This window comes from Simochromis diagramma, unplaced genomic scaffold, assembly GCF_900408965.1.
Source record: "Simochromis diagramma unplaced genomic scaffold, fSimDia1.1 OVJJ01000334.1, whole genome shotgun sequence".
NCBI lineage: Eukaryota > Metazoa > Chordata > Actinopteri > Cichliformes > Cichlidae > Simochromis > Simochromis diagramma.
This window is the reverse complement of record NW_024386764.1, coordinates 5,157,952-5,184,718: the sequence shown is the minus strand read 5'-3', so window position 1 is coordinate 5,184,718 and position 26,767 is coordinate 5,157,952. Positions and strand designations below refer to the sequence as shown.

The following is a 26,767-nucleotide window of genomic DNA, read 5'->3' as shown; positions in this document are numbered from 1 at the left end:
AAAGCTTCTCCTTTTTATTATGATTGAATTAAAGAACTAGTTTATGCCAGGGGCCAAGATAAATAGAATAGGGTAAGAGGTGAGAGATGGAGGTGTGGGGGGGGGGAGAAGTAAAAACAGGCTTTCTTGGAGGTAAAGCAGATGTCCTTCTTGTCCCAAGCACCGTTAGGATGATTGGGACATTGGCAATTTTCAAGGCAATTTTCTTTTGTTGTTTTTTCCTCCAGAGCAAGTTGAACTAATGAACTAATTGAATAGTTACATCTTTGAATTGCAAAAAATTCAGACAACATGAGAACAGGTGACAGAATCATCAGATTATACACAGTTCATAGTGTCTGTACATTCAATTACAGAGGACGGTCTCATATGATTATATTATGGTATTAGTGGACTAATCAAGAAGCCCTGCTTTAGGCTTTTGAAATTTTGTTTCCATGTACCCAGACTTCCTTTTCATTTTTAAAGTGTTTTTAAGCAATACTTCCTCAGGCTTTCCTAAGGTCTGCTTTTTCACTCATTTCACTCATTACCTGACCATTTTCTAGAAGATGTTTTTGTTGTTGTTCGGTAAGACACTTTACACTGACCTATAAATCATTGAAGCATAAAGCAGACACCTATCTCAAGGGATGAAACAGTGTTGTGTTTACACAGACAGCTGAGCAACTTGGTTCAAATCGACATCAATATGTAATGAAGGAGGTCATGCCAGAGCTACAACAATGAGCGTCTACAGGCATCTGTAAAACATGGCGGAGGCTCTGTCATGGTACCAGTGGTGGAATTATGAACGCAGAAAAGCAACTGACTTTTTTTTTAGCATCTTTAGAATTCTGTTTTTGCCTCATATACTATATCTTCATCACTGATTTGCCTTTTTTTTTTTTTTAAATATTAAGAAATTTGCAGGTGTCTCGAGATTTTTGCACAACACTGTAACTGTAACATTGTACATTCTTCAACTACAAAACTAAACAAAACACAAACTTTCATAGAAACTTTTCATCAAAAACCACACTAAAAATGGATCCCAACTTGTAGGAACTTATAAACCCAAATATAAGATGTTTTCTTCTTCTTCTTCACCATGAAAAACAGATGTTCTTTGTTGAGACAACCACTCCTTCGTGTGGTTTGCACTTGTGTGAACTCACTCATAAATTGGCACACTTCAAATGCGTATTGTAAATCAATTTAACATTCTCCCACATTGTACGTCCTCTAAAAATATATTTTTTTTAAAAAACATGTAACTTATGCAATTTCTTCTAAAATCTTTTTTCTCTCTAAAGTATGCACTTGAGGAGAGCAGTTGCCTACAGAAGATGTCATAGCCTTGGTCTTTTTTTATGTAACAATAAGGCTTCGATACAGTGCGTCATGACAACGATGGCATGTTTTTTCTTGCCACTAAAAATTGTAACATCAATGGCCAAGGCTTTTTATCTTCCAGACTTTCTAACCAGCCTCTCTGGTAGTTTGGTGTATCAAAAAGGATCTGAAAAAGATCTTTTGCAGGATTTTGTCTGACTTGGATAAAACTGGAGTTCCATATCTATTTGTGAGTCATAGATGAACAACATTTATTCTGTGGCTGAATCTCTCTTTGTTTGCTGAGTGAAAGCTAGGTTTGAAAAGTGGCTTTTCATGAGTCATATTTTTAAAACTCTTCCTTTGAGGAATACACTGAACCACGGCCAACAATCAATGTCTGCGTCCTTTAAATCTTTCGTTCTTGCTCACATGCTAATGGAAAAAAAATAGTCAAGACTTCATTATAAGTCGAACAAAGTCAAAACATAATGCTACAAAGGCACAGTTGTTTATTGGTAGGCTGTGCGCCAAGTTGCTCAAAATATCAGCTTGGGATCCCAAGAGGCTATAGAGCAAGGGGAAAAACTGTTATTTTGCATCACCAGGTACCAAACATAAGGCCCGTTGGTGTGATCCACACAAATGGATGGATTAAATCATATTAGGTTTGATTTTAATTATTTATAAATTGCATTGCAAGTATGGATGGGTATTGATTCAGATCAAATCAGCCACACCACTGTTATTTACAGCTTTAAAGATTGCTGGGTATCCTCCACTTGTAACATCTTAACTGGTTAAAACTCCCTTAGGCCAACCTCACAGTACTTGATGCATCATGCAAAAGGTTGCTGAGCTCTTTTTCTCCTTGCTTCTTTAATGGCTCCTTCTCTCCGAATGGGCCAAGTGAAATTTATTGCTTTTCTTTCTCCATTACATTTCCCACCCTACAAATTACTACTCTCCATGAATCCCTGAAATATAGGCAGATAGGATTCAAAGAAGCAAAGGGAAAATAAAGATCAGAGAGACAGATTTTACACGACCTTTCAGCATTTGCAAAGTTGCGTATGCGTGACTGACGTGCACAAGAGAGGTAGGAAATGAGAAGGAAACCTGATCGTCCCCTTCTGAGTCAGACTGAGTAAGTATCAACAGTATTCTGTAAATATGGTGGCCTAATGGGAAATGTGCAGGGAGGCCCACAAGGAGGGACTGAATCAGGGTCGACCCTGAAATGGTCAAAGAGTGGAAAGAGGAGGAAGTTAGGAAATGAGAGTGGGAATTGGACATCGTGCGAAGGGAGAAGTAAAGTAAAGAAATTGGGAAGAAAAAAGGGACTGTGGGTAAAAGGAGGGTGACACAGAGGAGAGGTGGAGAGGGACAATCAAAGTGTCCTGGAAGCCCAGAATCGCTCATGCGCACACACACACACACACACACACACACACACACACACACACACACACACACACACACACACACACACACACACGTTTCTGCCTCCTCATATCCCTGTTGGGCCCTCTTTGCAGCTGATTGCGCCTTGTCCCCAGTCACCTTCATCATCTCTCATTCACTCATTTTTCAACCCCTCACTATGGCCTTGTTGACTTTATCATCTCCTTGTAGCACCTCACACACACACACACACACTCAGCCCACACCATGAGCAGTCCCCCCCACCCCTCCTCCCCCTCTCTACACCAATCTGCTGGCTCAGTACCCGTGATCCCTCTCCCCAGTGTGCACTAGGCCCCAGTTTAAAATGTACAAATAATAAAACCGTTTTGGAGGTACACAGGCTGTAATGGATACATATGGCAGCCTGTTGAATTTCGAAGCGAAGCACAAAAACAGAGAATCGAAGATACGTGCTGCGCCTTTGCAGGATCATTCTCCCTGATTCTATTTTCTTGATTAGCAGTGATCATGAAGGGAGAGTGGGTTTCCAAATGACACAAAGCTGAGCTATAGTATGTAGCCAGGGAGTATTAGAAGCATTTGTCTCACCCAACACTCGCTGCCCCCACCTTTCCATTACCGGCAAATGCTCAGCTGACTAGCCGCCATCTACCCACTCACCTCCATCTTCCTCTAGCAACAGTCTTCAGAAAGAAAATCATTGGCAAACAGAAATGAATAATAAGTGCAGAGGAAGGAGAGTATGTGGAGTGGATTTCTCTCTCTCTTTCTGTCCCTCTTGCTCTCTCTTTCTTCTCTTTCCAGGCTCTGTGTGTGTGTGTCTGTGCGTTTACTGTGTGCACAAAACTTACATCTTATCACAATAAACTATATGTAGACACATACAGTATACACGGACACATTTGCACGATGATACTGTTCCACTGAGAGGCAGTACTGTTGTCTCAGACTAATGTTGGCTTCTCCAAATTACTTTAAGTTCACACTGGGCAACAAGCCAAATAGCTCTATGTGCAGCTGGAATGGCGATATAGGAGATGAAGCTGGCTGGAAACCAGGGCCAATAGGCTGACACACATCAGCAAAGAAAATTCAGAGTGTCCATCAAGCACAAAGATACAGGATGCAATGATTAAGGGGTGGGTGCGGGGGTGAATTCAGCTTGAATTCATCTAGCATTAGCATCAACAAGCGTTAGCCAAAGAAAGCAAATGAAGGCATAATTATGTCTGCATAAGATAATGATGAAAAGTACATAACACCTGCAACCACAGTTAATAATTTGCATTCAGTTTATTTAGTTGTTAATAAATTTATGCAGGATCAAACAGTTTCGGCAGGCCAACTTTGCCAAACAAATCGGCAAGCTTTGTGAATCTTCAGTATGCAGGAGACTGTCACTCATCATTCTGTCTGACTACTGTAGATACATGTAATTAATTTCATAGCTGACGTGTCTCATTACCTCCTTTGTTTTCTTTATTAATACTAAAGTAATGCATTTGGATTTAAATTCATAAAACAATGTGTATCTATAATAGAATACTTATAACATTTGCCAGTTGTTTGTCCCGTCCCCACCTTTTCTGAGAAAATTTGCTGTTTCTCAGAAAAAGGAGGGAAGTACATAGATCAGAAGATGAGCGAGGAAGCTAGAATCTATTTACATGGGGCTCAAGTGCAAATCAGCCACGCTCATCTCTCACAAAGCTTTGACAGCAGCTTGAGAACTAAAGGCTTCACATAACTGCTGCTGCCGCTGTCTCGGTGATGGGACCTTAAAAGGAGGGTTAGGATGAGACGTGTGTCATCCATAACAGCAGCAAAACTGGGCCACTCTGAAGAATAGTGTCTGGACCCCAAGAGTAGATCATCCATTTTACAACAAGAGACAAACAAGGCGCTGTTCTTCGCTTAAACTTTTAGTGGTGCTTTGCTGTAATGCAATGATTTTTGGCTTCAGCTTCTATGTATCATGAAATGGTAATGGGTACAGCGATCACTTGGGAATTTAAGCATTTTGGGGATCTTCTGCATTTCTGACTCACTTTGTTAGCTTATTGACTGTAAGTTCAAACAATTTCCCCGAGTTTTGTTCATCTTGATCTTTACCTTGGACACATAGACATTGTTTTATGTCCTTTGTAAATGCTTCCATCGTATACTATTTGTATCAATAGTAACAGTGTTGATGATTTTGCTACACAGTACAAAAACTCAGTGCACTTTCTATAACACAAACCATAACTCCTATAGCTGAAGGAAAAATAGAACATAAACGATGGTTATATTTCATGAATGACTCTCAACGCTCACCCATATGTACCATTTTCGTGTCTCTTATTTAAAAACGTGCATTCTAATAAAACTGCAATGCAAAGACATCACGCTTTTTATTTCTTTGTTTCTGCAGTACCTGGTCCGCCCTATCTGTCAGTGGCTCAGGACTCAGAGACATCAGCCGTGGCTCGCTGGGATCCTCCAGATCTAACCAATGGCATGGACCTGCAGGGTTACCGGCTCCAGTTTGGCAGAAAAGATGTCTCTCCTTTGGCCACACTGGAATTTGCTCCCCAAGAGCGGCAGTACTCTGTGGGCAACATTCACCGGGGGGCAATTTATCTCTTTAAGATCTCTGCCAAGAGCAGGGGTGGCTTTGGGGAAGAGGCTGTGGTAGAAGTCAATGTGCCTGAGAATACGCCAGAGGGATACCCACAAATTAACGAGGGCTCCAATGTGACTTGCTGCTCAGTGCAGCTGTCCTGGTCTCCACCAGTCCTGGCAGAGAGGAATGGGGTAATCACAGAGTACACTTTGGCCTATAAAGAAGCTGGCACCAGAGAAGCTCCACGGGAACTCCACTTACCCCCCAGCCTCTCCAGCTATGTGCTCAACAGCCTCAAACCGAACTCGGCATATGACGTGAAAATACGTGCACACACCAGTGTAGGTCCAGGGCCCTACAGCCCACCTATCCAGTATCGGACCGTGGCCTTTGATCCAGCAGGTAGGGCTTGCCTGTTTGTCTATGTTATCCAACCCAGTTGGCGGGGGGTTGGAAATTGGCTAAAATTAATCTGCAGCAACACAAAAACTGCCCACCCCCTCCTTCAACCACCTCCACCTCTCCTCAAGAAAGAGGAAACATTGATATTTAAATTGCTTGCCGTGGGATACTTACTTCAATAACCCAAATCAGGTAAAAGATAAGTCAGTAAGTTATAGTCAGTCATTTTGAGAAAGAGGAAAGAAGCCTAGAATTTCAAGGTAAGTGCAATTTGGTCAGACACTCTTCTCAGTCATTCTTGCAGCCTGTTGCCAAGCACAGTCACTCAGCTAATGTCATCTCACATCCCCAGTTTACAAACAAGGTAGGATCTCAATCAGATCTAGTCACTTTGAGAGTAAGTGTGGACCTCTAAAATTGCAAAACTCTCATTTTGGTTCTTTATTTTATTTTTGGTTTAAGATATTCTGCCCTTCCTAACTCCCTTCCTCTCCCAGAACCTCATTCTCCGTCCCCCTGTCCTTTGACAGGACAGCTTGTGGCATGGCATCCCACAGATGCACCGCTAAGGACTGTTAGCATGCTATGTTTTGGGTTTGTCTCTTTGCCTACACGGCATCACGTTGGCAGCGCCAACCCAGACTTAGTAGAGGTGTAGGATCAGTTGGCATTGGGACCGCATGGGTCAGTTGTTAATCATCAAATGCTCGTGGTTCAAAGATAATGATGAGCTGGGTTGGCACTACCCACGATGGCTAGCCAGTAGGTACACCCTTGTGCTCCATGGGTTTGTTGTCCATGAGTCTTACGTGCTGTGTGTCCTAACCAATCGCGTTGCCCTTCTCACAGCCAATCACAGCTCACTGTTACACTCACTTTCCTACCCAGAGGAACGTTGCAGGGGAAGAACAGCTTTTTTTTTTCTTTTTTTTTTTTTAAAAAAGCAAAAAAGAAAAATCAGGTTTCTTTATTTGTTTCCCTTTCTTTCTGATGTAAAGATGGTCCATTCACTTATGATACACCCTCTTTCTTTTTTTCTTCTTCTTGCATTTGTGCACTCAACAGATGTTCCAAAGAACTTCACTGTAAAGTGGGCCACCAAGTCCACAGTGGTCATTGCTTGGAAGTTTTCTGAAAGCAGGTCCCCGTATAAATGCACTGTGAGTATAATGTTGTAAAGCATTCCCACTGTGTAATTTAGCATCCTTGAAGTTGAATTCAATTGAAAACTGTCATTCAGTTTGTCATATTTCAGTGACATGAGTTACCACTAAACAATCTTCCTCTTTTACTCTCTATTCCCTCACCAATTTGCTGATTGACTATCACTCTAATCCTAGATTGAGTATAACCGCCAGAAGATGGATGTGGATGCCAGGCAGCTGAAGGTGTTCGTCACTGGACTAAGACCTAACACCACCTATGAGTTCACAGTGATCTGTCAAGAAAGCATAAATGGTGGGCAAAGACATCGGGTAATAGCCAGGACAGCGCCGCTCATGCTGATCAGGAAACCCAAGTTGGACATCTACAGTAACTCAGATACCGCGCTCACCATGTCCTTTCCATCATTTGACAGCAAGGATGTCAAGTGAGTTTTGAGGGCTAAAAGCATCTGTGAGCTCTGTCTGAATTGTCTTGAAGGGTTAGGGGTTGCTGTCTTCCTTCTCTCTCCCCAACCGGTTGCAGCAGATGGCCCCGCCCCTCCCTGAGCCTGGTTCTGCCGGCGGTTTCTTCCTGCTAAAAGGGAGTTTTTCCTTCCCACTGTCGCCAAAGTGCTTGCTCGTAGGGGGCCATATGATTGTTGGGTTTTTCTCTGTACGCATTATTGTAGGGTCTACCTTACAATATAAAGCGCCTTGACACGACACAACACAAATGTTGTTGTGATTTGGCACTGTATAAATAAAATTGAATTAATTGAAAAAGTTTAAATGTCGACATACTTAAAATCTGACGTGACATCTGTTGAGATCACTAGGTAATGAGTATGTGACGTGGACTGCTGGTAATTGCTAGGCCCTTTGAGAGAACCAAATTGCCACGTCAATTTAGTGTTGAGTGTGAGGCTATTTTTAATGTAAATTCTGTTACAATCTTAAAGGATTGTTTATTAAAATCAAATCTTTATTGTGCTTTCATGCTGTGTTCACAGGAACTTCTATGTAGTAGTGGTGCCGCTTAAGAAGACCCCAGGAACTGTTAAAGACTTGAAAAACCCTGATGAGATAGACATAGAAGAGGTAGCGCACACAATAAGCTTTCAAGCTGTTTTTTTGTTTGTTTGTTTGTTTGTCATTTTGGCTCTGTACACCACCACAGTGGATTGTACAACCAGCCAACATATGATTAAACTGGAGACTTTCAGCTATAATTGAAGGGATTTAACAACAATGTGTCTGTTTACAAATTAAAGGCATATATACACATATCCCCCCATTTTTAGAGGCTCAAACATAAATGGACAATGGACTGACAAGCAGTTTAATGGGCTGGTCAGATTTTTACATTCTTATTCCAAAAAAAATTAAGCAAATACGAGATCTGCAGTCGATTCCAAGTGTTAAACTTGGATTTGGTGGCTTCTCACTGTTAAAGCTGAAAGTCATTTCAGTTACTTCTTGACTACCTGATTTTAAATAAACTGTGATGACATGCAGAGGCAAAATTGCAAAAATTGCATCATTATACATAAACAGTAGTTTGCATGTTCTGTCCACATTGTGCACATCATGTACCCATGTAGGCACACAGAACACAGACATAAGTAAATCTCAGCTATGCTAATCCCCCCCCCCAAAAAAAAGCATGCAGAAGAGAGAATTACACAGTCTTCTCCTACTCATAACCATAGCTCGAGGTCACCTTGAGCACCAGATCAACAGCAGCCATCCCTATTGGATTTGGGATTACACACATTCCCTCTGCTTAGGGCCCGCCTCTGTCTGCAGTCTAAACTGAATGAGAGAGGATTGATGTAGGGGAAAGGGTTGCATGGTTGCATGGAGCATTGCCAGATATGTTGAAGCTTTTAGAATCTTAAGTGTGCAGTTACACCTACAGATTGTTTTCTTTGATCTCAGGAAGAGTTCAAGACCTTCTACAAAACAGCTACTTATTCAAGAGACCTACTGCTTATGTATTTGAAAATTTGTACTGCTGCCATATTACAGTTTCTTATTTCCAGTTTATTGAATTGATGTCATTTTTTGTGCTTAAATAATAGCTCTTGTTTTGTTTACATTTTTATTTAAAAAACATTAACATTATAAACACTTTCTGCACTCAGAAACTCTCATTAGGTCTGACTTGAATGTTCTCTATATTTAGTCTTTGATCTGCCAAAATTTTAAAAATACACTCACGCTCTCACACATAAAGAAGTACAATAAAACCTTTTTACGTCAATCAGCTGTTGAGGGAGGTGAATCCAAAGCGCCGTTCACGCCGTCAGCTGGACCAGAAGAAGCCCTACATCATAGCCTGCTTCAGGCAACTGCCCGCTAGCTTCACAGTAGGATCTGAAAACCGCCACAGTAACTGTGAGAACAAGCCTCTCGAACCTGGCCAGGAGTATGTCTTCTTCCTGCTGGTTGAACTCAATGCCACTAGCGGGGTAAGACAGTTCAGTCGAATTTTTGTCAGAGTGGATTTAATTATGCGGTTTTCTTCAGTTAATAGTGGATCTCTTAATGCTGATTTATCTAAACCTAACACATTTATGCTTCTTGTGGTATTCAATTCAGTTTGTTCAATTTGTATCTTTGGGTTTTATGCACTGTGCTAAGTTTTGCGAAAAATTGTTTCTGTTCAGAAAATGTTTGCAGCAAGCCCATATACCGACACGGTGGTGACTCCTGAGCTGGTCGTGGACCCTTTGCCAGTAGACGCTGGAGATGGTCTCATATGGGTGTTGGGCCCCGTCCTGGCTGTTGTCTTCATTATTTGCATCGTCATCGCCATTCTTCTGTATAAAAAGTGAGTTGGCTTGGGAATTTCTGTTTGTGGTGAAACTTGTGTGTAAAGATGTCAGAACCTCAAATAGATGTGAAGTTTAGAATTTGGTTTTTCTTGTCATTTCATGCCAAACCCCTTATTTGTAGTCAAACTGGGGAATTGGGCTATCTTAAATGATTGCATGCTAGGAGGCATGTTGAACGAGGGTCTTATTATGTTTTCATGGCAGCATGATATTCAAAGTCCCAAAAACACAGTTGCATGTAAATATGAAACTTTTTTTTTTTGTGTGGAAAAAGAAAGATGGTCGTGGGAAGTGAGCTGGTTGGAGAAAGAAGAGAGGAGGAGATTCTTTGAGATGGTGCTCGACTAGTAGAAAGAATTTGTCAGTCAGTAGATGTCAAAAGTGTTTATTCACAGCGAGTATAGGAAGGGTGATAAATTCAAGGGAACAATAAAATAAAGATGTGGTGCCAAAAGTAGACCTTGGTAAAGCATTCATCCAAAATGTGTTGCTTCGTTTGTTGTTGATGTTGGTTAATAGAACGTGGACAGGGCTGTTGTCATCATGAAAGGGACAGGATAGAAATGTTCTATCACAGGACTGGAGTGATTCTAGTGAGCGTGTCACTGCCCTCCCTCTAAATAGACACAAACCATGAAACCAGTATGATCTCTACCACATAAAAACCATATGCATTATAGAGGAGTGCAGCTATCATGTTACGGTATCATAACTAAAGGTTTTTCCTACATATTGTCAGAGTCTGGATGTGAAATTAGAACTGCGAATTCTAGTGTTCAAGCACTTTTTCCAGTGTTGCCTAAGTTACCCAATAATAATGTTAGTAATGACTAAACTACTAGATTAAAAACTGGATGATCTTTTTTTTTTACTGTAGTGGAGATCAAACTTGCCTTTAAAGCCCCAACACCTCTGCTCCTCTGAGTCAAGACTAAGTGAACTCTCTGTAGCTTCGAGCTTTGGAAGATGCACATGCAGTCAGTATATCGCCCTTTTTTTTACTGTTAGCTGCAGATATTAGCCTCGGGGGCTGCAAATCCAAACAGAACAATGTTGCAAGAGGTTGCCCTACATACCAGGAAAGATCCCTGAATTATCTAGAAGGGGGCAGGACTGGTGTGAGAAGCATGAGCAGGGTTCGCTACTGTCAGATGATCCGTGACTATCTGACCTTGGTTTACCTCCATCTTGAATGGTTAGAGGGAGAGTAACATCTCTCCTTGAATCTCTCTCTTTTTTCTCTTCTCTTTCACTCCACCTCACTCTCCCATCTCCCCCATCTCTCCATGGTGAATAGTGTTTCCCAGGACTGCCCTTGGCCCTGACATTCCCCTTTCCTATCTGTATCTGCACCCTTCGCACACACACGTACACACACACGCATGCACGCACACATCCACAGACACGCAAATGCAGGGCTCTCGAATGTATGCGCTTACTTACACATTTCATTGAATACGCACTCATTCCAACTCATTGACACGTGCACACACTTGCACTCATGCACACACCTTCTCCCAATGCTGATGAGCTTTATCTCGCTTTTTTGCGAGCCCAGCAGCGACCCCTGTGAATTTTAAACTGCTCTCTATTGATTTATCTCTCTTCTTGCCTCCCCGTCTCCCTTTCTCCTTGTGTGTTGTGTTTTCACCATCTTTATATATTTATTTGACTCCTATTGCTTTCTCTGGAAACAGCAAACCCGACAGGTAAGGCTTAGTCTTACTTAGATTTAATGCATTTTTCAAGACAAAATAGCTTGTCTCAGCACAAAATGCCCTTAATTAGTGAGAGTGAAGGAGACTTGTTCATACGCGATACATGTTACCAGCTTCACAGTCCGTGATTTTGCTTCACTCTTAGCTTTTCTGACCGACCGAGCTACCAGTCAGCCAGTTACTGAGTAGATAGTGAGGATGGGATCTCTTGTGCTGGATCAAGTGTGCGTTAAAGTTGTTTTTCTTTTTCTTTTGTCTTTTTTTGTACGTCTTCCCCTCTTCCTTCTTTATGTTTGACTTACTGTCCAGCCACAAAAGAAAAGAGTCGGAGCCACGCACGAAATGTCTGCTGAACAACGCAGACATTACACCCCATCACCCCACAGACCCCGTGGAGGTGAGACGCATCAACTTCCAAACTCCAGGTAAGGCAAAAGGTGCATTACACTCTGAATGAAGAATAGGAAGCTCATTCATCTCATTCTAAAATTGTAGAGCAACAAAGGATTAGAAGAAGTTTCTTTTTCAAATAAAAATAATGGAGGCTGTAAAGGAGGTTTAATCCAAAAAAGATCTCACGGGCTGCATACATGTGTGAATCTGGAGAAGACCTTTCATATTGTTGCACAATTACAATTCAGAGAGAAAACCTTTCATGAAAGCAGAATATAAATATATGGTTATGCATTAATACACTTTACGTGTGTCGTGACAGCAGATAGTTACACTTACACCCACATGTGCTACTCCAAAATGATTGCATATGTGCTTTTGCGTACACCCTGTCTGAGTCCCCCCATATCATTGTGTTTGACATAATTTGCAATCATAACAGCCTGTAGGCTATAAGCATGTGTTTGCCATATCCCCATTAACCGCTGATGAATAAAAAAAGAAAAAAAAAAATTTGTGCATTGTCAGGCCTGTCTTTTTTATACCCTGGCTTTCTACGTGGTTTTATCTTTTTTTCAAAAAGGTCTCAAAGACTTTAGAGTCAGACCTGTTACAGATCGTCAACTTTTCTTTAATGTCAGGTGTGTTTCCAGAACCACTAAAAACTCCTGTAATTAAACCTATACTAAAACAGGACAATCTTGAGAAGACACAAATGAACAACTACAGGGCAATCTCAAATCTCCCATTTTTAAGTAAGATCATTGAAAAAGCAGTTTCTCAGCAGCTCAATTACTTCTTAAAACAGAATAACTGCTACTATGCCTTCCAGTCAGGTTTTAGACAGAACCACAGCACTGAAACCGCTCTGACCAAAGTGTTTAATGACATATATCTGAATACAGACAGTGGAAAAATGTCAGTCTTAGTTTTACTAGATCTCAGTGCAGCATATGACACAGTTGACCACAACATATTACTCAAATGACTGGAGAACTGGGCAGGTCTTTCAGGAACTGTACTAAACTGGTTCAAAACATACTTAGAAAACAGGAAATACTTTGTATCAATAGGTAACTTAAAATCTGAGCAGACAAGTATCACATGTGGAGTTCCCCAAGGTTCCATCTTGGGACCCCTTCTGTTTAACATTTACATGCTCCCACTGGCACAGATTATAAAGAACAACAAAATAAACTATCATAGCTATGCAGATGACACACAAATATATATCACAATGTCACCAGGAGACCGAGGCCCTGTACAGGCTCTTGGTAAATGCATTGAGGAAATTAATGACTGGTTGTGCCACAATTTTCTCCAGCTAAACAAAAACAAAACTGAAGTAATAGTCTTTGGAGCCAAGTTTGGGTGTAGTGATGGACGCAGACCTAAACTTAGAAAAACACATTAAGACAATAACAAAGTCAGCTTACTATCACCTCAAAAATATTTCAAGGATAAAAGATCTGATGTCTCAACAGGACCTGGAAAAACTAGTCCATGCATTCATCTTTAGTAGGCTTGATTACTGTAACAGCATCTTTACAGGTCTACCTAAAAAATCAGTCAGACAACTACAGCTCATTCAGAACTCTGCTGCTCGAGTCCTCACTAAGACCAAAAAAGTGGACCACATCAGTCCAGCTCTGAGGTCTTTACACTGGCTGCCTGTCCGTCAGAGGATAGACTTTAAAGTTCTGATGCTGGTCTATAAAGCTCTGAATGGTTTAGGACCAAAATACATCAGTGACCTCCTGACCCAGTATGAACCATCCAGATCCCTCAGGTCACCTGGATCCTGTTTTTTATCAATTCCCAGAGTCAGAACCAGACACGGAGAAGCTGCATTCAGCTTTTGTGCTCCATATATCTGGAACAAACTCCCAGAAAGCCTCAGATCAGCTAAAACACTCAGTTTATTTAAATCCAGTTGAAGATTCACCTGTTCTCAGCTGCATTTGAATAAAGCACCAAATCCGCACTGTTTTACTTTTAAGCTTAAATTTCCAAACTTACATTCTAACTACTGATTTTATCTACTGTTCCTTTTTTTTTTTTCATTTTAAATCATGCTTTTTATTTGTTTTTGTTTTTTAATGTTTCTGTAAAGCACTTTGAATCACCTTGCTGTTGAATTGTGCTATATAAATAAACTTGCCTTGCCTTGCCTTATTTCTGATGATCATCTGCGCTAAAAGTCTGGTTTCTCCAGCCATAGCTTTCTGACATCTTTCCCCTGGCTTTCATTCAGATTGATTTTCTGTTTGTTTGCCTTTTTTTTTTTTTATCATCAAGCCTCCTGTGATTTGACCACACTGACATCTACGGTTTGTTGACTCTGGTCTTAGCCGCAGTGGAAGTGTTTTTCTTATGCTGTCTTTGTTTCGGTTAAGTTTCAGTGTCCAGTTACAAGCTGTGGTGTGCAAAGACAAAAAAATGCAGTTGGCACATCTGTCGGCCAGTTACCTTCCAAATGTATTGTAGCATAAAAGCTCGCTATGTATCGAAGTAGCCTTTGTACAGATTGGTCCAAACAAACAGCTAATAAGGGAGACAATTCTCCATAAGTAGAATAAACACACCCAACCTAGTTTCTGCTTGTTTCTTTTCTTTTATTTCTTCGTTTATTTTTTTGCCTGCCGTCTTTCTGTCTTCGAGCCGGGATGTTTTTTTGGAAATCCATCTGTCATCCATGGCCAGTCTCTGCTCCATCAAAAGGCTCAGATTTCAGAATAAAGCATTTCTCTTCAGCCCGGACATGCCGCCTTGAGTTTGTATCTTCGAAGGAAAGAGAGATTTCTTTACATCAGAGGACAGAGAAGCAAGGAGACTCACAGAGACACTTACAGAGAAATGCTACTGTTCCTATCTTTATCTTGCTTGGCATTCAGAGTCCTATCAGAGGTTTCTGTAACCACAATGTTATAGTGGCCGCTCTTACGTTTTGAGATTTTCTCCTGTGCTTACCGCTGTCCTTCAGCCTTCCTTAAATAATAGTCACTCTCATTACAAATGCTTGCTCTCTTTTATACAACAGTCACCAGTATATGTTAAGACTTGTCTTTATACTCGACGAGCATTCTCATTCCACAGCCTCGCCGTTGTTCCGCAGAATTGGACGCTGTCGTTATCTCCGCACCCGGGGAATTTAATTTAAATGGACATTTTAGCCCAATTAAGTGGGCCGGTGAGCATTTGTGAACATCCCCATCAGCTAATAGCGACCATTGTTCAAATGAGCATACTCCCCGTGCAGTTATCCAAGGCCTCTCCAATCCAGCCGAGCATATGCCGTGTCGGCAATGTGTGCTCGCTGACCCCTAGTGCTGAGGAACATAAAATATGTTTTTGATTAGCCTTCCAACAGGCATCATGTTTCAGAGAGAGTGTGCACATCTTGTGTGTTTGTGCACGCCTGTCCATGTATGCTTAAAAGCCTGTAGGTGATATGACAGCCTCACAATGACATCCCATAACTCCTTGGGGCACAGAGTGACTTGTTTTGTCATTAACTTCCATTGTGCCTAGGGTTTAATTGGCAAATGGGGCCAAAGTAATGAAGCATCACGACTCGGTGGATATCTACTGCCTATCTGCAGCTTTCGCCCAGAGTGCTCGCTTTTTTTTCTTCATCATTTTATTCTTTTTCTACTCTTCTTTATATTAAAGTTAAAGCTTTTTTCCTACAATAGTTAGTGATTATCACAACGCTCCAACTAGCAATAAAGAAATAATTAAATGTACTTATAATAAACATTTTCATGTGATGAGTTCGATTTCCCAAGGGTCATATGGGGTATGATCAAAATGTTCTGTGACTGCGGCAACATGATTTGAATTTGACCACAATCCCTCAGCGTTATCTGAAGTCCTTTGGCTGTGACACACTGCCTCCAATGCAGCTGCCATGCTTGGAACACTTTCTGAATGCATTCTTCAGTGCATCACACTGTTCTGCTGCATCACACTGTTCCGCTGCTGCAGCCCTGATGTCCTGATGTAGCACTCAATTGTAATTGCGCCACATTTCAGGACCTTTGCACTCAATGTCTCCCATTAGACCCATCATGAGTAGAAGTTGAACTCAGCACACAACCCAGTAAATTTTGGAAAAAATAAACAGCAACCCTGCTCCTGGTCGTGATCCTAAACTTGTATTCCATCTTGGTTCTTGGAAACTGTGGACTCTTCTCTTTTTAAAGCTGCTGTTTAGTCATTAGGTTGCTGATGGAAATGATCACAACTTTAACGTGAAGGTGCTAAAAAGTGTCCAAAAAGGCTTGTACCGGGCACCCCGTGCTGATTGGACTTAGCTTGGCACCTCTTGCATCAACATGACCGTGCAATGCTCTTGATGTCAGCAGCGGTGGAACTTTTCCATTTAATGAAAAATCAAAAACAATCTTGCAGCAAACGCAGCCCCAGACCATCACTCTACCACTACCATGTTTGACTGTAGGTGTTATGTTCTTTCTATGAAACGCTGTGCTAGCTTTACACCAGACATTACGCGACTCAGACTTCCCGAAAAGTTCACGTTTGGTCTCGTTAGTCCACAGAATATTTTCCCAAAAGTCTTCATCAAGATTTTTTTTTGGCAAATGCGAGACAGGCCTGTGTTCTTTTTGTTCAGAATGTTCATTATGGATGCTATTTTGCCCAGTCTCTTTTATAATGTTGAATAATGAACACTGTCCTTAATTTGGGCAAGTGAGGCAATGAAGGTGCAAATTAGATGTTGAGTTCTTTTGTGACTTCCCGGATGAGTCGTCACTGCACTCTTAGAGTAATTTTGGTGAGCCAGTCGCTTCTGGGACACTTCGTTCTGTTTTCTCCATTTGTGGATAATGGCTCTCATTGTGGTTCACTGGAGTCACGAAGCCTTAGAAATAGCTTCGTAACCCTTTCCAGACTGATAGATGCCAATGGCTTTGTTTCTCAGTTGTTTCTTTAAACCCTGGCACGATGTGTTGCTTTTTCAGATCTTTTAGCCTACCTCACTTTGTCAGACAAATTCTTTTTAAGGGATTTATTGATTCAGCATGTCTAGCACTAATCAAGTCTTGTTGTGGCTGTTGAAACTGAAATCAGCTTTCCAAAAACTGTGGTTATTCACAGTAAATTTATGATCTATCAAGGTTTTTGTGGGGGTGCAATTCCTTTCTTACATATTTGTCTAATATTGAAATTCATTTGGTTATCTAGAACGCGCGAGTGAGACAAATATGTAACAAAAGAAAACCTCTGCATACAGCATATAAAATAATACATATGTTCTTCACTATATTTATCTACAAAAGAAGCATCACTCTCACGTCACAACAACTTGAACGGCCAAGTCCTCCTGTTCACAGTTCTGTGGAAACACACACATGTATGAACATAATCAGACATGCCTGTACTTTCTTCATGCTGTGATGAATGACGTTTAGAGACAGCGGTTCAGAGCACCACCCACTAGGTTTAATTAGTCATTGTCACAAATCGATTAGGGAGAGGGGGATGTTCAATGTCTTCATCTCACTTCGCTCCTTTTGCATCACTGCAGTGACGTCTTGTCTCCTATAGACGTCAATGTAAAGCCATGAATGCTTGTTTTTGCAGCTATATTTTGGAGACTCAAGCGTAACTGTTTGTTTTTGTTTTCGTTAATAATAAAATCCCGCTTTAGCCTGTATGTCCGTTGGATAAAACTTGCCATCTTTGTATTACGCGATCGACCCTATCACTCTGATGACAGCTTTCAGCCTGTGCAAAATCTATTTTTCTTTGCTTGATGGGCAGGTTGGACACATCCCATCACATGCCATCTCTTGGCCACATGTCCTGTTAATACTGTCACAGATGGCTCCTTTCTGCTTGAACGGTCGGGGACACCTGTGTCTACACGGACGTAATATCGGCTGGCTGGAGCCCCGGAGGATTTCTACTCTGGAGCAGATAAGATTTTGAACCGTCACCACCCTCCTCGGAGCTCCGACTCCCATCAGCTCCGGCTCCACAGCTGTCAGCCAAGAATGCGGACACTTTTCCACACCTTTCACTCCTGGTGCTTTGGCACGAAGCCACAAACAAAGGAACCTTTCAGAGTTAGTTTTAACCAGCAAACATAAGCTGTTTTTCCCTTCTCTGTCTTCCTCACAGTCCTCCGGATGGGGCCTTTCCAACTGCTGTTTATAAAGGCTTAAATACAGCAAATCAATTTTCTTATCGCTGATCTCTATAGCCGCTGATATGGGGGTTGGCAGACGGAATTTTTCCACGGGCCCACAGAGGCTGACACCCTCAGCCAACCAGTCGGCCCCCAAGTGGGAATCTGGCACTGACTGCTAATTGGTGGTGGATGGGAAGTTGTGTTAAGATTTGGAAATGTTTGCCCTACTTTATCACGTCTGTGTGTCAGTTTGGCCTGAAAACTGAAATAACATAATTTAGGCCACCCTGTGGGATGAACTGAGGTAATATTACCCTTGTGTTTTACTTCATGCCCTTGTGTTATGTTGCACATTTCATATTTTCTGTTAACATGGCATTTTGTGTTGCATTACAGCCTTTTTGAAACCATTTCCTTTATGTCTGCTGTCCTTTACAGATTCTGGTCTAAGCAGTCCTCAGAGTGAAGCAGATTTTGACTATGAAAGTTAGTCACTATGCTCTCAGAGTTTGCGTACCAGCTTTCTTTATATACGTATGGTTTGTGTGTGTGTGTGTGTTTTATTTTGTTTTAGGTATTTGAGCACCGCTTGCCTCAATTTCCAAATACATCATTTGCATTTGTTTGTTTTTTCACATGATGCAGCAAAATTTGAGCACTAATTAATTTTATGTTTGTTTCTATTGGTCCACTAGGGTGTGTTTTTTTTTTTTTTTTTTTTTCCTTTTTCCTTTAATTGGATCACAATATTCACTCGGGCTGTTGGCTGTGCATTAATCTACCATGCATAAATAACCTGTGCGATCACTTCCGCTCATGTATAGCTAGTTAATAAGTGGAGGTTTTTTCCCAAATACAACTTGTGTTATTCCTTTTTCTCTTCCTCCCAATCCTTACCTCCAAGCTGTTGTTCTCCCGTCTCCCTCCTCCTTCACCACCACTGCTCCATTTCCATTCTGAACCAACGGGGTCTTTTTCTGTGCTCAGAGATAACAAGCAGAATTAATTAAAGCAGTGGCAAACAATGGCTCGACATTTGATCACCCCCTCTCCTGCTCACCACAAAAGAATCACCCGAAAGAAAAAAAGGAGTTTCTGGTTTTTACTCTTCCCCCAGTTTTCCCTCTTTATTTTCTTTGCTTATCCACAGGCAGACGTCGACTCTTTAAAATGGAAATACGCGACATCATAAATAGGCTTTTGGAAAGACCGGCTTGGCTTTTCGAAAAGAATGATTATATTTCTCAGGCATATCGACTGCAGATCAGGAGACTGGAAGTGTGTAATTAGATGTTTTTTTTGTGACGTGTGTTTACTAATCACTATGTTGATTACAGCGGGAGAAAAATAGGATAGTGGATAGATAGGGGGGGGAAGCTTTGGGATTGAGCGTTGTGGGAGAGAGGGGGCTGACTGCTTCAGAGTTAGGTTAAGAAAGAACAGCAATTCGCCCTTGATTGACTTTGCTTGGGTAAGCTTAACAGTCAAGTTTAGCTTAGAAGCTAAATATTTTCTGGGAAATAACATTGCAGCGCGCCTTCAGGTGTGGTAGATTCATTTGTTTGGAGCATAAAGCACGTAGTTTATATTATATTTTATTAGCAAAATGAGGCATCAAAAAGCAAACAGTACTAATTATGCTGATCAAACAAATTGAATTGCATATTTGCATCAGGCTCTTATATAAGCCTTCTGCAAATAAGTGCTTCTTACCTCCTCCAGTTGAGGTAAACAAATGCCCTGGTCACTTTTTTTTTTTTTTTTTAAGAAAAACTGTAAAAGGATAACACACACACACACACAAATTGAGATACGTGCACATGAAAAGAAAACTACACACACCACGCGTGCACAAACCCCAACACAAACAGTCTTTGATCCCCTCAAACAACCTCTTGCTCTTGTTTTCCCAAAGAGAAGTAAGGGCCCCTCGTTTGAACACATTTACTTATTTCACTCATAGCGTCTGATAGGGTTTTCCTTTGAAAGCGAGGCTAGTAAACTGACAACCAAATTTCATTTTTCATCTTCATTTTCCTTTTTTTTTTTCTCCTTCCTTGATATCCATCGTAATGAATTCTTACAGCAGAAGCCGTTAATAACCTCGGCTCATTCCAAAGCGCCGCCGCAGAGCTTTGTTATCTCACTGAGAAAACTCAAGTATGAATAAACAAACAGTTCTGCTATTACCCGACAAGGTTTCCTTAAGGTTTGCAATTAACATGCTTAATTGAAACACAAACTCAACATGGGCTTTAAGAATAGGGGGAAACTATTAAGTTTGTCATTTAAGTGGTTTGCATTTTTTGTAAAGTAGACTGTTAATACGGCATGTCCGTGTCCGTGCCCAGAAGATGCCATGGCGTCCATTTGTCTCATGTGTACATTGTAATCTTTATGTACTTGAGACTGCCACATTGTTATATCAGTGTAAAATAAATTACCATCACTAATGAATACTGTCAGCACAGAGTTGGGTCCCAGCCCCCCCCCCCCTCTTAAGCGCAACAAAACACGGGTGACCCCCCGTGACATTGGAGGGGGGTATTAAGCATCGCATAAAAGGGAAAGTTAAGGATGGTTAATGTGATTATGCCGATTTGCATGCCCAATTAACCCTGAATTTTTCTGAGGTGGTGTCAACATTTTGTTGACTTTTGACCTCAATGCTCTGCAGGAAAAGAGGCCTTGTGTTTAAAAATATGGAAGTGCTAAGTATTGCCAGTCGGCGTGCAGGGACAGAGCCACAATCTACAGTTGCGCCATATTCCATTACATGGCCTCAGCATTATGCTTCTAAATGGATTAGCGACTGGAGTGCACAGCAGTGCTGATAATATTATAGTAGCTGCAACACAATATTCAGTGGATATTGAAGCAAGGAGGAAAAAAAAAACACAATTTTCCCCACCCATTTAAAAAAGCTTGTACTTTTAGTGAATGCCTTGGGATAAAAAGCAGTAGGATTTTTGGGGAGGGGTGGAAGTGTATGTTGGACTGCCTGTTTTTGGTATTGGAAGGTACCGTTGGGGTATTCATCATTGAGATAGTGTTCGGCTAATGCCGAGCAAAGCGGCAGATGAAGGAAAAGGCTATCTTTGCACTAGCAGGCTGAAATGGAGCAGCTCACTGTGTCACTCAGCATCATTCACACTCCTAAACCTTCTGATCCCTCTCACACCTCCCTTCCTATAAGCCCCCCCAGGTCAGGGCTCGATTCTAGAATACGATTTTTATAGAGGCAGCAGTGAAAAGTGGTCGCCGTGCTAACAACGCTGCACAAACAGAGCACTGCAGATTAAGGCTGCGCTAACACCGTGGGTTCCATGTACAGCTAGTGAAAAACAACTAAGTCAACTTAAATTTGAAATGTCCTACTTGATCGAGACCATTCAACGACTCAACAGTATTCCCATTGAGTTGTGAGGTTTTTATTCAAATCATCTCTTGTTGATCGCAGTCGAGCTGAAAGCAAATGTTACTTTTGATTGTCTCTAATGAGGAGTTCAAGGCAATTTTGTCAACATGAGCATTCTGTTGATTGAAAGACCAAAATGGGGGTCTTTGTGATGATTTGTGGGGCTCCTCGTCTGATCTCTCCATCAAAACCTTTTATTGTTCCTCTTATGTCACGTTAAACTAATTTCCCAAGCTATCACAATTATTGATGCCTCTGAATGTTTGAGCTATAACTGGCTACGCTCTGCAACATTTTGTTCCTATTGGTCCGCCTGTCCGTCAGCATCGTGATTGCAGTGGGAATAATTACAATTTGGTCTGCGGGTGTATAACACAACCCTTTCTGGTAAATAATCAATCAGCCCCGCAAGATAAACTTGGCTATTTTTGAGCTCTGGCCTGGTCCAATCAAGTGCGTATAACATCACCAGTCAGCATATTTTTCTTTGCTTTTTTTTTTTTTTTACTGTGTGTAACATTCACGATGTCCTGCTCAAGCTTCCTCATCACTAAAACCCATTGTCCCTCGTTATTTAAGCAAAGATCAAAAAACAAGTTACCTGTACTTTAAATGGCATGTGTGAATGTTTAGAACCAGTGTCCCGTGTGCTGTACTGATACACTTTCTTTCCTTTCTTCCCTTGTGTGGAATGTCTCTCTATGTTTTTGGCGAGCAGGTATGATGAATCATCCTCCTATCCCTATCTCAGAGCTGGCTGAACACACAGAACTTCTCAAGGCCAACGACAACCTCAAACTCTCCCAGGAATATGAGGTGGGTGGGCCAACGATTCAAACGTGAAAGTTGCCTTACAGTGTTGATTTCTGTCCAATTGTGTTTTCATTGGGGGGAAAAAAAGGACTGTCTCATCTGGTATGCTCTATTGTCGCATGCTTCTTCTTTTGAATTCTTTCTTTTCTGCTTGTTTTGCGTATGTGCGTGTTGTAGCTGGTGGTACTTGAGCAATTACAGTGTTTACAACAAGTATCACATACATTAGCAGCCTCCACATGGCAAAGAAAGACCTCTGCTAATATGATTTTGGGAAAAGCGCACACTGGCACTCAGGCTTTAACATGGTATGTGTGGGAGTGTGTGTATGTTTGTGTGCAGAGGGGATAACTGAGCTGTCTGAGCTCTGAGACCGCAGCGGTTATAAATGACACCAGAGTTGATTAGAAATCAGGAGCGCTGAATCAGCTCTCGTTTGCATACAAGCAATATCCCCTCCCCACCATCCCTAAATCACTGTGCCTGTCGTCTCGCTGCACACCAGGCTAAGGTGGGAAGCGGGTACACCAGCACAGATTGCCGTCATCATGCCCGCTGGTGGATGTTGGCGGATAACGACTTCTAATAGCAATCCTGTATTTCTTGGGTATCTATTATTCATAAATCCACATCCGGGCTATATACCAAATGGACAAGCTTGTTCCGTTCTGCAGGGGAAGAGAGAGACGAGAAACGTGACGCCAAAGTTGACGCTTTGCTGCAACTTCAACTTCTAATTACTTGGTTTTGAGAGAGCCTTAAACCACCAGCTCATCTCTGTCTTCTCTCCCTCGGTCCGCCTGCCCCTTTCGCACAACCACCCCCCAGGAAAAATAAATGACCAAATTAAATAGAGAAGTGTAATTTTAATTTTGTTATTTTCTTGATGAATGGCTGCTCGTGCCGGCGCCCCGGCTTGCCAAGCACAGCTCTACAGGGCTTTGACTGATTGGTTTTTAGCCAGGCGGGATGTGCGAGCGGAGGAAAAAATGGAGGGGAAGAGGGCAGAGAGGAGAGAAGGGAGAGAGAGATGAGGTGGAGAAGTTTTGGTTAATGATGAGGATTCAGCGAGGGGAGAGAAAGCGGGAGAGTGGAGATGAAGAGAAGATAATCTCAAGTACAAACGGAAGCGAGGAAGGCAAACCGCGGCTCTGCGTGATGACACTGAAGTCGCAGAGTTTATCTGTCTGCTGTCAGGCGCTCAGGAGGCGTCGTCCTGCCAAGCCTGTCACGTGGACACGAGCTGTCATTCATCTTCAGCCATCATCACGGTAAAAAGGAGGAGAAACGGGGAGAAATTCTAGTTTTACAAGAGAAAATATTTTGCCGATTTTTTTTTTTAATTTACAAATTTCTTAAATGTCATTTGTGGAAAAAAATATTGAAATGTGAAATACACGGATGTTGTTTGAAGGTTTTTGCACTGAGGGAGAGTTGGGTTTGTTTTTTTTTAAGAGAGAAATGACCCCAATCTTTTTATGCAGACATGAATACTCACACTTAGTCGGTCATAAGATGATCTGAAAGGAAAAATATAGAGAGTAGGAGAGGTGGAGGACTCTTTAATAGTAAACTTCAGAGAGAAGACAGTAGATAAAAAGTGGAAGAGTTTGAAGATGGAGCCGTGCTGATAAGGAAAACGGGGATGTCGAAAAAGGCTAGAGAAGGGGGAAAAAAGCCAGATGAGGCTAAAACAGAGGGAATCTCTCATTGCTGTAATGATTGCGTGCTGATTGCATGTTAGATTAGGTTTCCAATTGGACTCAGTTTCAGCTTCAGTCTCTCTTTCTCTCGCTCTCTCCAGCCCCAACTGCAAATATCATTCAAGCCTCCATCCCCATGCCAACACGGCACCAGACGCCTATGAGCAAACATCGGCTCATAATGGAATACTTAATTATCCTGGCGAGGGAGCGGAATAGTTATCTAGAATTCTCGTATTTTTAAAGAGACAGCTGAATTTGTCTTTCACCCAAGTGTCGAGGCTCATTCCACGAGTCTCCTGTCAAAGGGGGAAGAGCCGTCGCCTTTTTCAATATTGTTATTTGTCATTATGCACCCCCGCGCATTAATGATCTTGATAAAGTACCGCGTGCGGCTGCTGTATCAGAACCAGTCGGCGTGCAGATTGTAATGATACCATGTTCTTCTTTCTCTCAGGGAAATCAACCTTTCTATCTCTCCCTCCCCCGTCTTCCGCTCTTCTTTCTGTGATAGCACGGAGGTTGTATTGTTATTACTCAGCTTCTCTCGTGGCTCCTTTTGATTGCTTCCTTACATGTGCATGTTCTGCCTGTCTCTGCACCCCCGTCAGTCTATTGATCCAGGCCAGCAGTTCACCTGGGAGCACTCCAACCTGGAGGTGAACAAGCCCAAGAATCGTTACGCCAACGTCATCGCCTACGACCACTCACGTGTCATCCTGGCTCCCATAGAGGGTAAGGTTCAGCCTCATGCTCCGCACATCTTCGCCACCTCTGACATGAGCTCGTATCGCTGCTGTTTGATAAGTGCTCACACAGATTCAGCGTAAGTTATCAGTAAAAAAGCAGAATATGTTAAATAATCAGCCGAGTGGAAAGCTGTTTCTTATTGCAGTGTGGATTTAAATGGGATAGATTAGCAATTTAATCCGTCGGGACAAAACTTGACTAGGTTATGGAACGGGATTAGGGCCACTGAAAAATATAGAGAGAGAGATTTTTTGGGTCAGGACTTTTTTTCTCGCTTTCAACTCATACGTTTGTAAACATAATTGTTTATCCACCAGTATGCACAGGTGCTTTAATGCTGAAATACAAATACAGTTAATATTTTTCAATGGATTTGCCAAACTCCAGTTGTTTACTGAACAGCAGATTTGGTTTTAATGATTGAAACACGCCACATCCTTAGGGGTTAATAAAATATTCTGATTCTGAATTTTAAAGAAGTCCACTGTGCCGGCTCAAGTTTGGGTATAAAAAAATGTTGAATTCAGTCATTTTTATCTTTAAACCTGTTCTTTTTTTTTTCTACAGATTTCTAAGTATTGTGAAAGGTGGTCTATCTAATAAAAGTGTGAAGCACCATATATGCTTACTGTATAACTTCTATGTAGAAAAGGAAGAAAAGTGAAATGTGCTGATTTTTAAACTCTGGACATTTTTCCAGCTCAGCTTGCTACTGACCAGCTAAGCAGTTTACAGAGGCAAATTGGGGGGTGAGGCAAGGACTCTTTATAGCTCATCTTTAGGCCAAGCGCTTAGATCTCACACTCAAACCGAGTCGGGAGTTAAACCAGTGTTTTCAGTGTCCCATTTGTCTCATCACATCTACGCCCCTGTCTTGACTTCCCTCTAGCTGCCTATAGACACGGTGGTGAGAATCTCAGAGCCAGAAAAATTCTTCCTCTGACTCCTAAATCTCAAGGGACATTGTCAGAGGTAGTCACCCTTCACTGCTGACATTGTTCTGGCTTTGCATCACCAGAAGAGCTGCCGACTCCTTCACAGTAATGCCAAACTCTCTGCTCCAGAGTCCTCTCCTTTTGTGTGAAATAACTGCTCGGGCTAGATTTCGGTATCTTGCAGTAGTCAGGCCAATTTTAGGGTGCAGCAACATGCATAACAAAATTATCCCAGGGAAATAAAATGCCTCGTCCATAAATACATAAATTAATCAAGTCTGAAATTTCTATTTTACACTGCAGTGATTTTGCTATTAGTCGCAGCAGTAGAACAATTCATGCACGCCACCATTCTCTGTTCACTTAGCTATGACTAAAGCCAAGGCAGCCCAGTCAAATTGTGCAACGTGGTATCCGTTTTAATGACATTTGACTTTCTTTTCTCTTCTTTACTTCGATTCTTTGTTCTTTCTTTTCTTCTTTTCACCCTCCCTGCTCTTTCTGCCTCTCGCTCGGTCTCTCCCTTCCTCTGTATATCACATCCTTCCTCTCCGCCCGGGTCGTAGCCCTCACCGAGTCGCCTCTTTTAAACGAGTCCGGTCGAGTTTTTCATTGTTTGTTGCTTGAGCGAAGAGATGTCAGTCAAAGAGACATGACTCTCCGACACACAGATGCTGTCACGCCGAAGCCTCTTCTCAAATGGAGAGATTGTAGAAGTTGGTAAATGAAGATGGGTGATGCTCTGCCTTATCACTGCCAGACGCTCGATGTAAGACACTCCAATCACAAGATAATCCTGTTAACATTTAGTGACTCCTTTTTAAACTCAAGGGCACCTTGACTTGTGAACACATTTACACAGTCCTGTGCATTAAAAACATTTCAGATCTTTCTGCACAGCAAAAGACCTCCTTCTAGCTAGATTTAGTAGGACCGGTGTATATCACAGCATGGTGGCAGGCTCAAGGGGACTGAAGCTAAATCTACCTCGTAGCTATGTTGGCTGAGAAGCTGTTTTACTTTCCACTATCTTCCATCATCTTTTTGGTCTGTTGTGGTGGTAAACACGATATCTATGGAAACCTGGAAAGAACCACAAACGTAGAAAAGAAAAATGATAGAATATTGGGACAGATGTGTTGAATTAAT

At 41.7% G+C, this 26,767-nt stretch overlaps 1 protein-coding gene across 15 annotated transcripts in view; it reads left to right on the top strand.

Annotated features, from left to right (window-relative positions):
• ptprsa (protein tyrosine phosphatase receptor type Sa) overlaps positions 1-26,767 on the top strand; it is a 223,089-nt gene that overhangs the window by 169,196 nt on the left and 27,126 nt on the right. For 7 of the 15 annotated variants that reach the window (XM_040032829.1, XM_040032809.1, XM_040032853.1 and 4 more), the window contains 11 exons: positions 5,156-5,749; positions 6,815-6,909; positions 7,090-7,340; positions 7,905-7,992; positions 9,162-9,365; positions 9,564-9,727; positions 11,429-11,440; positions 11,759-11,874; positions 18,438-18,485; positions 22,136-22,233; positions 24,545-24,668. In XM_040032829.1, the coding sequence (XP_039888763.1) occupies positions 5,156-5,749; positions 6,815-6,909; positions 7,090-7,340; positions 7,905-7,992; positions 9,162-9,365; positions 9,564-9,727; positions 11,429-11,440; positions 11,759-11,874; positions 18,438-18,485; positions 22,136-22,233; positions 24,545-24,668 (1,794 nt within the window). The remainder of the gene's footprint in view (positions 1-5,155; positions 5,750-6,814; positions 6,910-7,089; positions 7,341-7,904; positions 7,993-9,161; positions 9,366-9,563; positions 9,728-11,428; positions 11,441-11,758; positions 11,875-18,437; positions 18,486-22,135; positions 22,234-24,544; positions 24,669-26,767) is intronic. The other 8 variants (XM_040032868.1, XM_040032910.1, XM_040032892.1 and 5 more) reach the window with 5 other exon arrangements.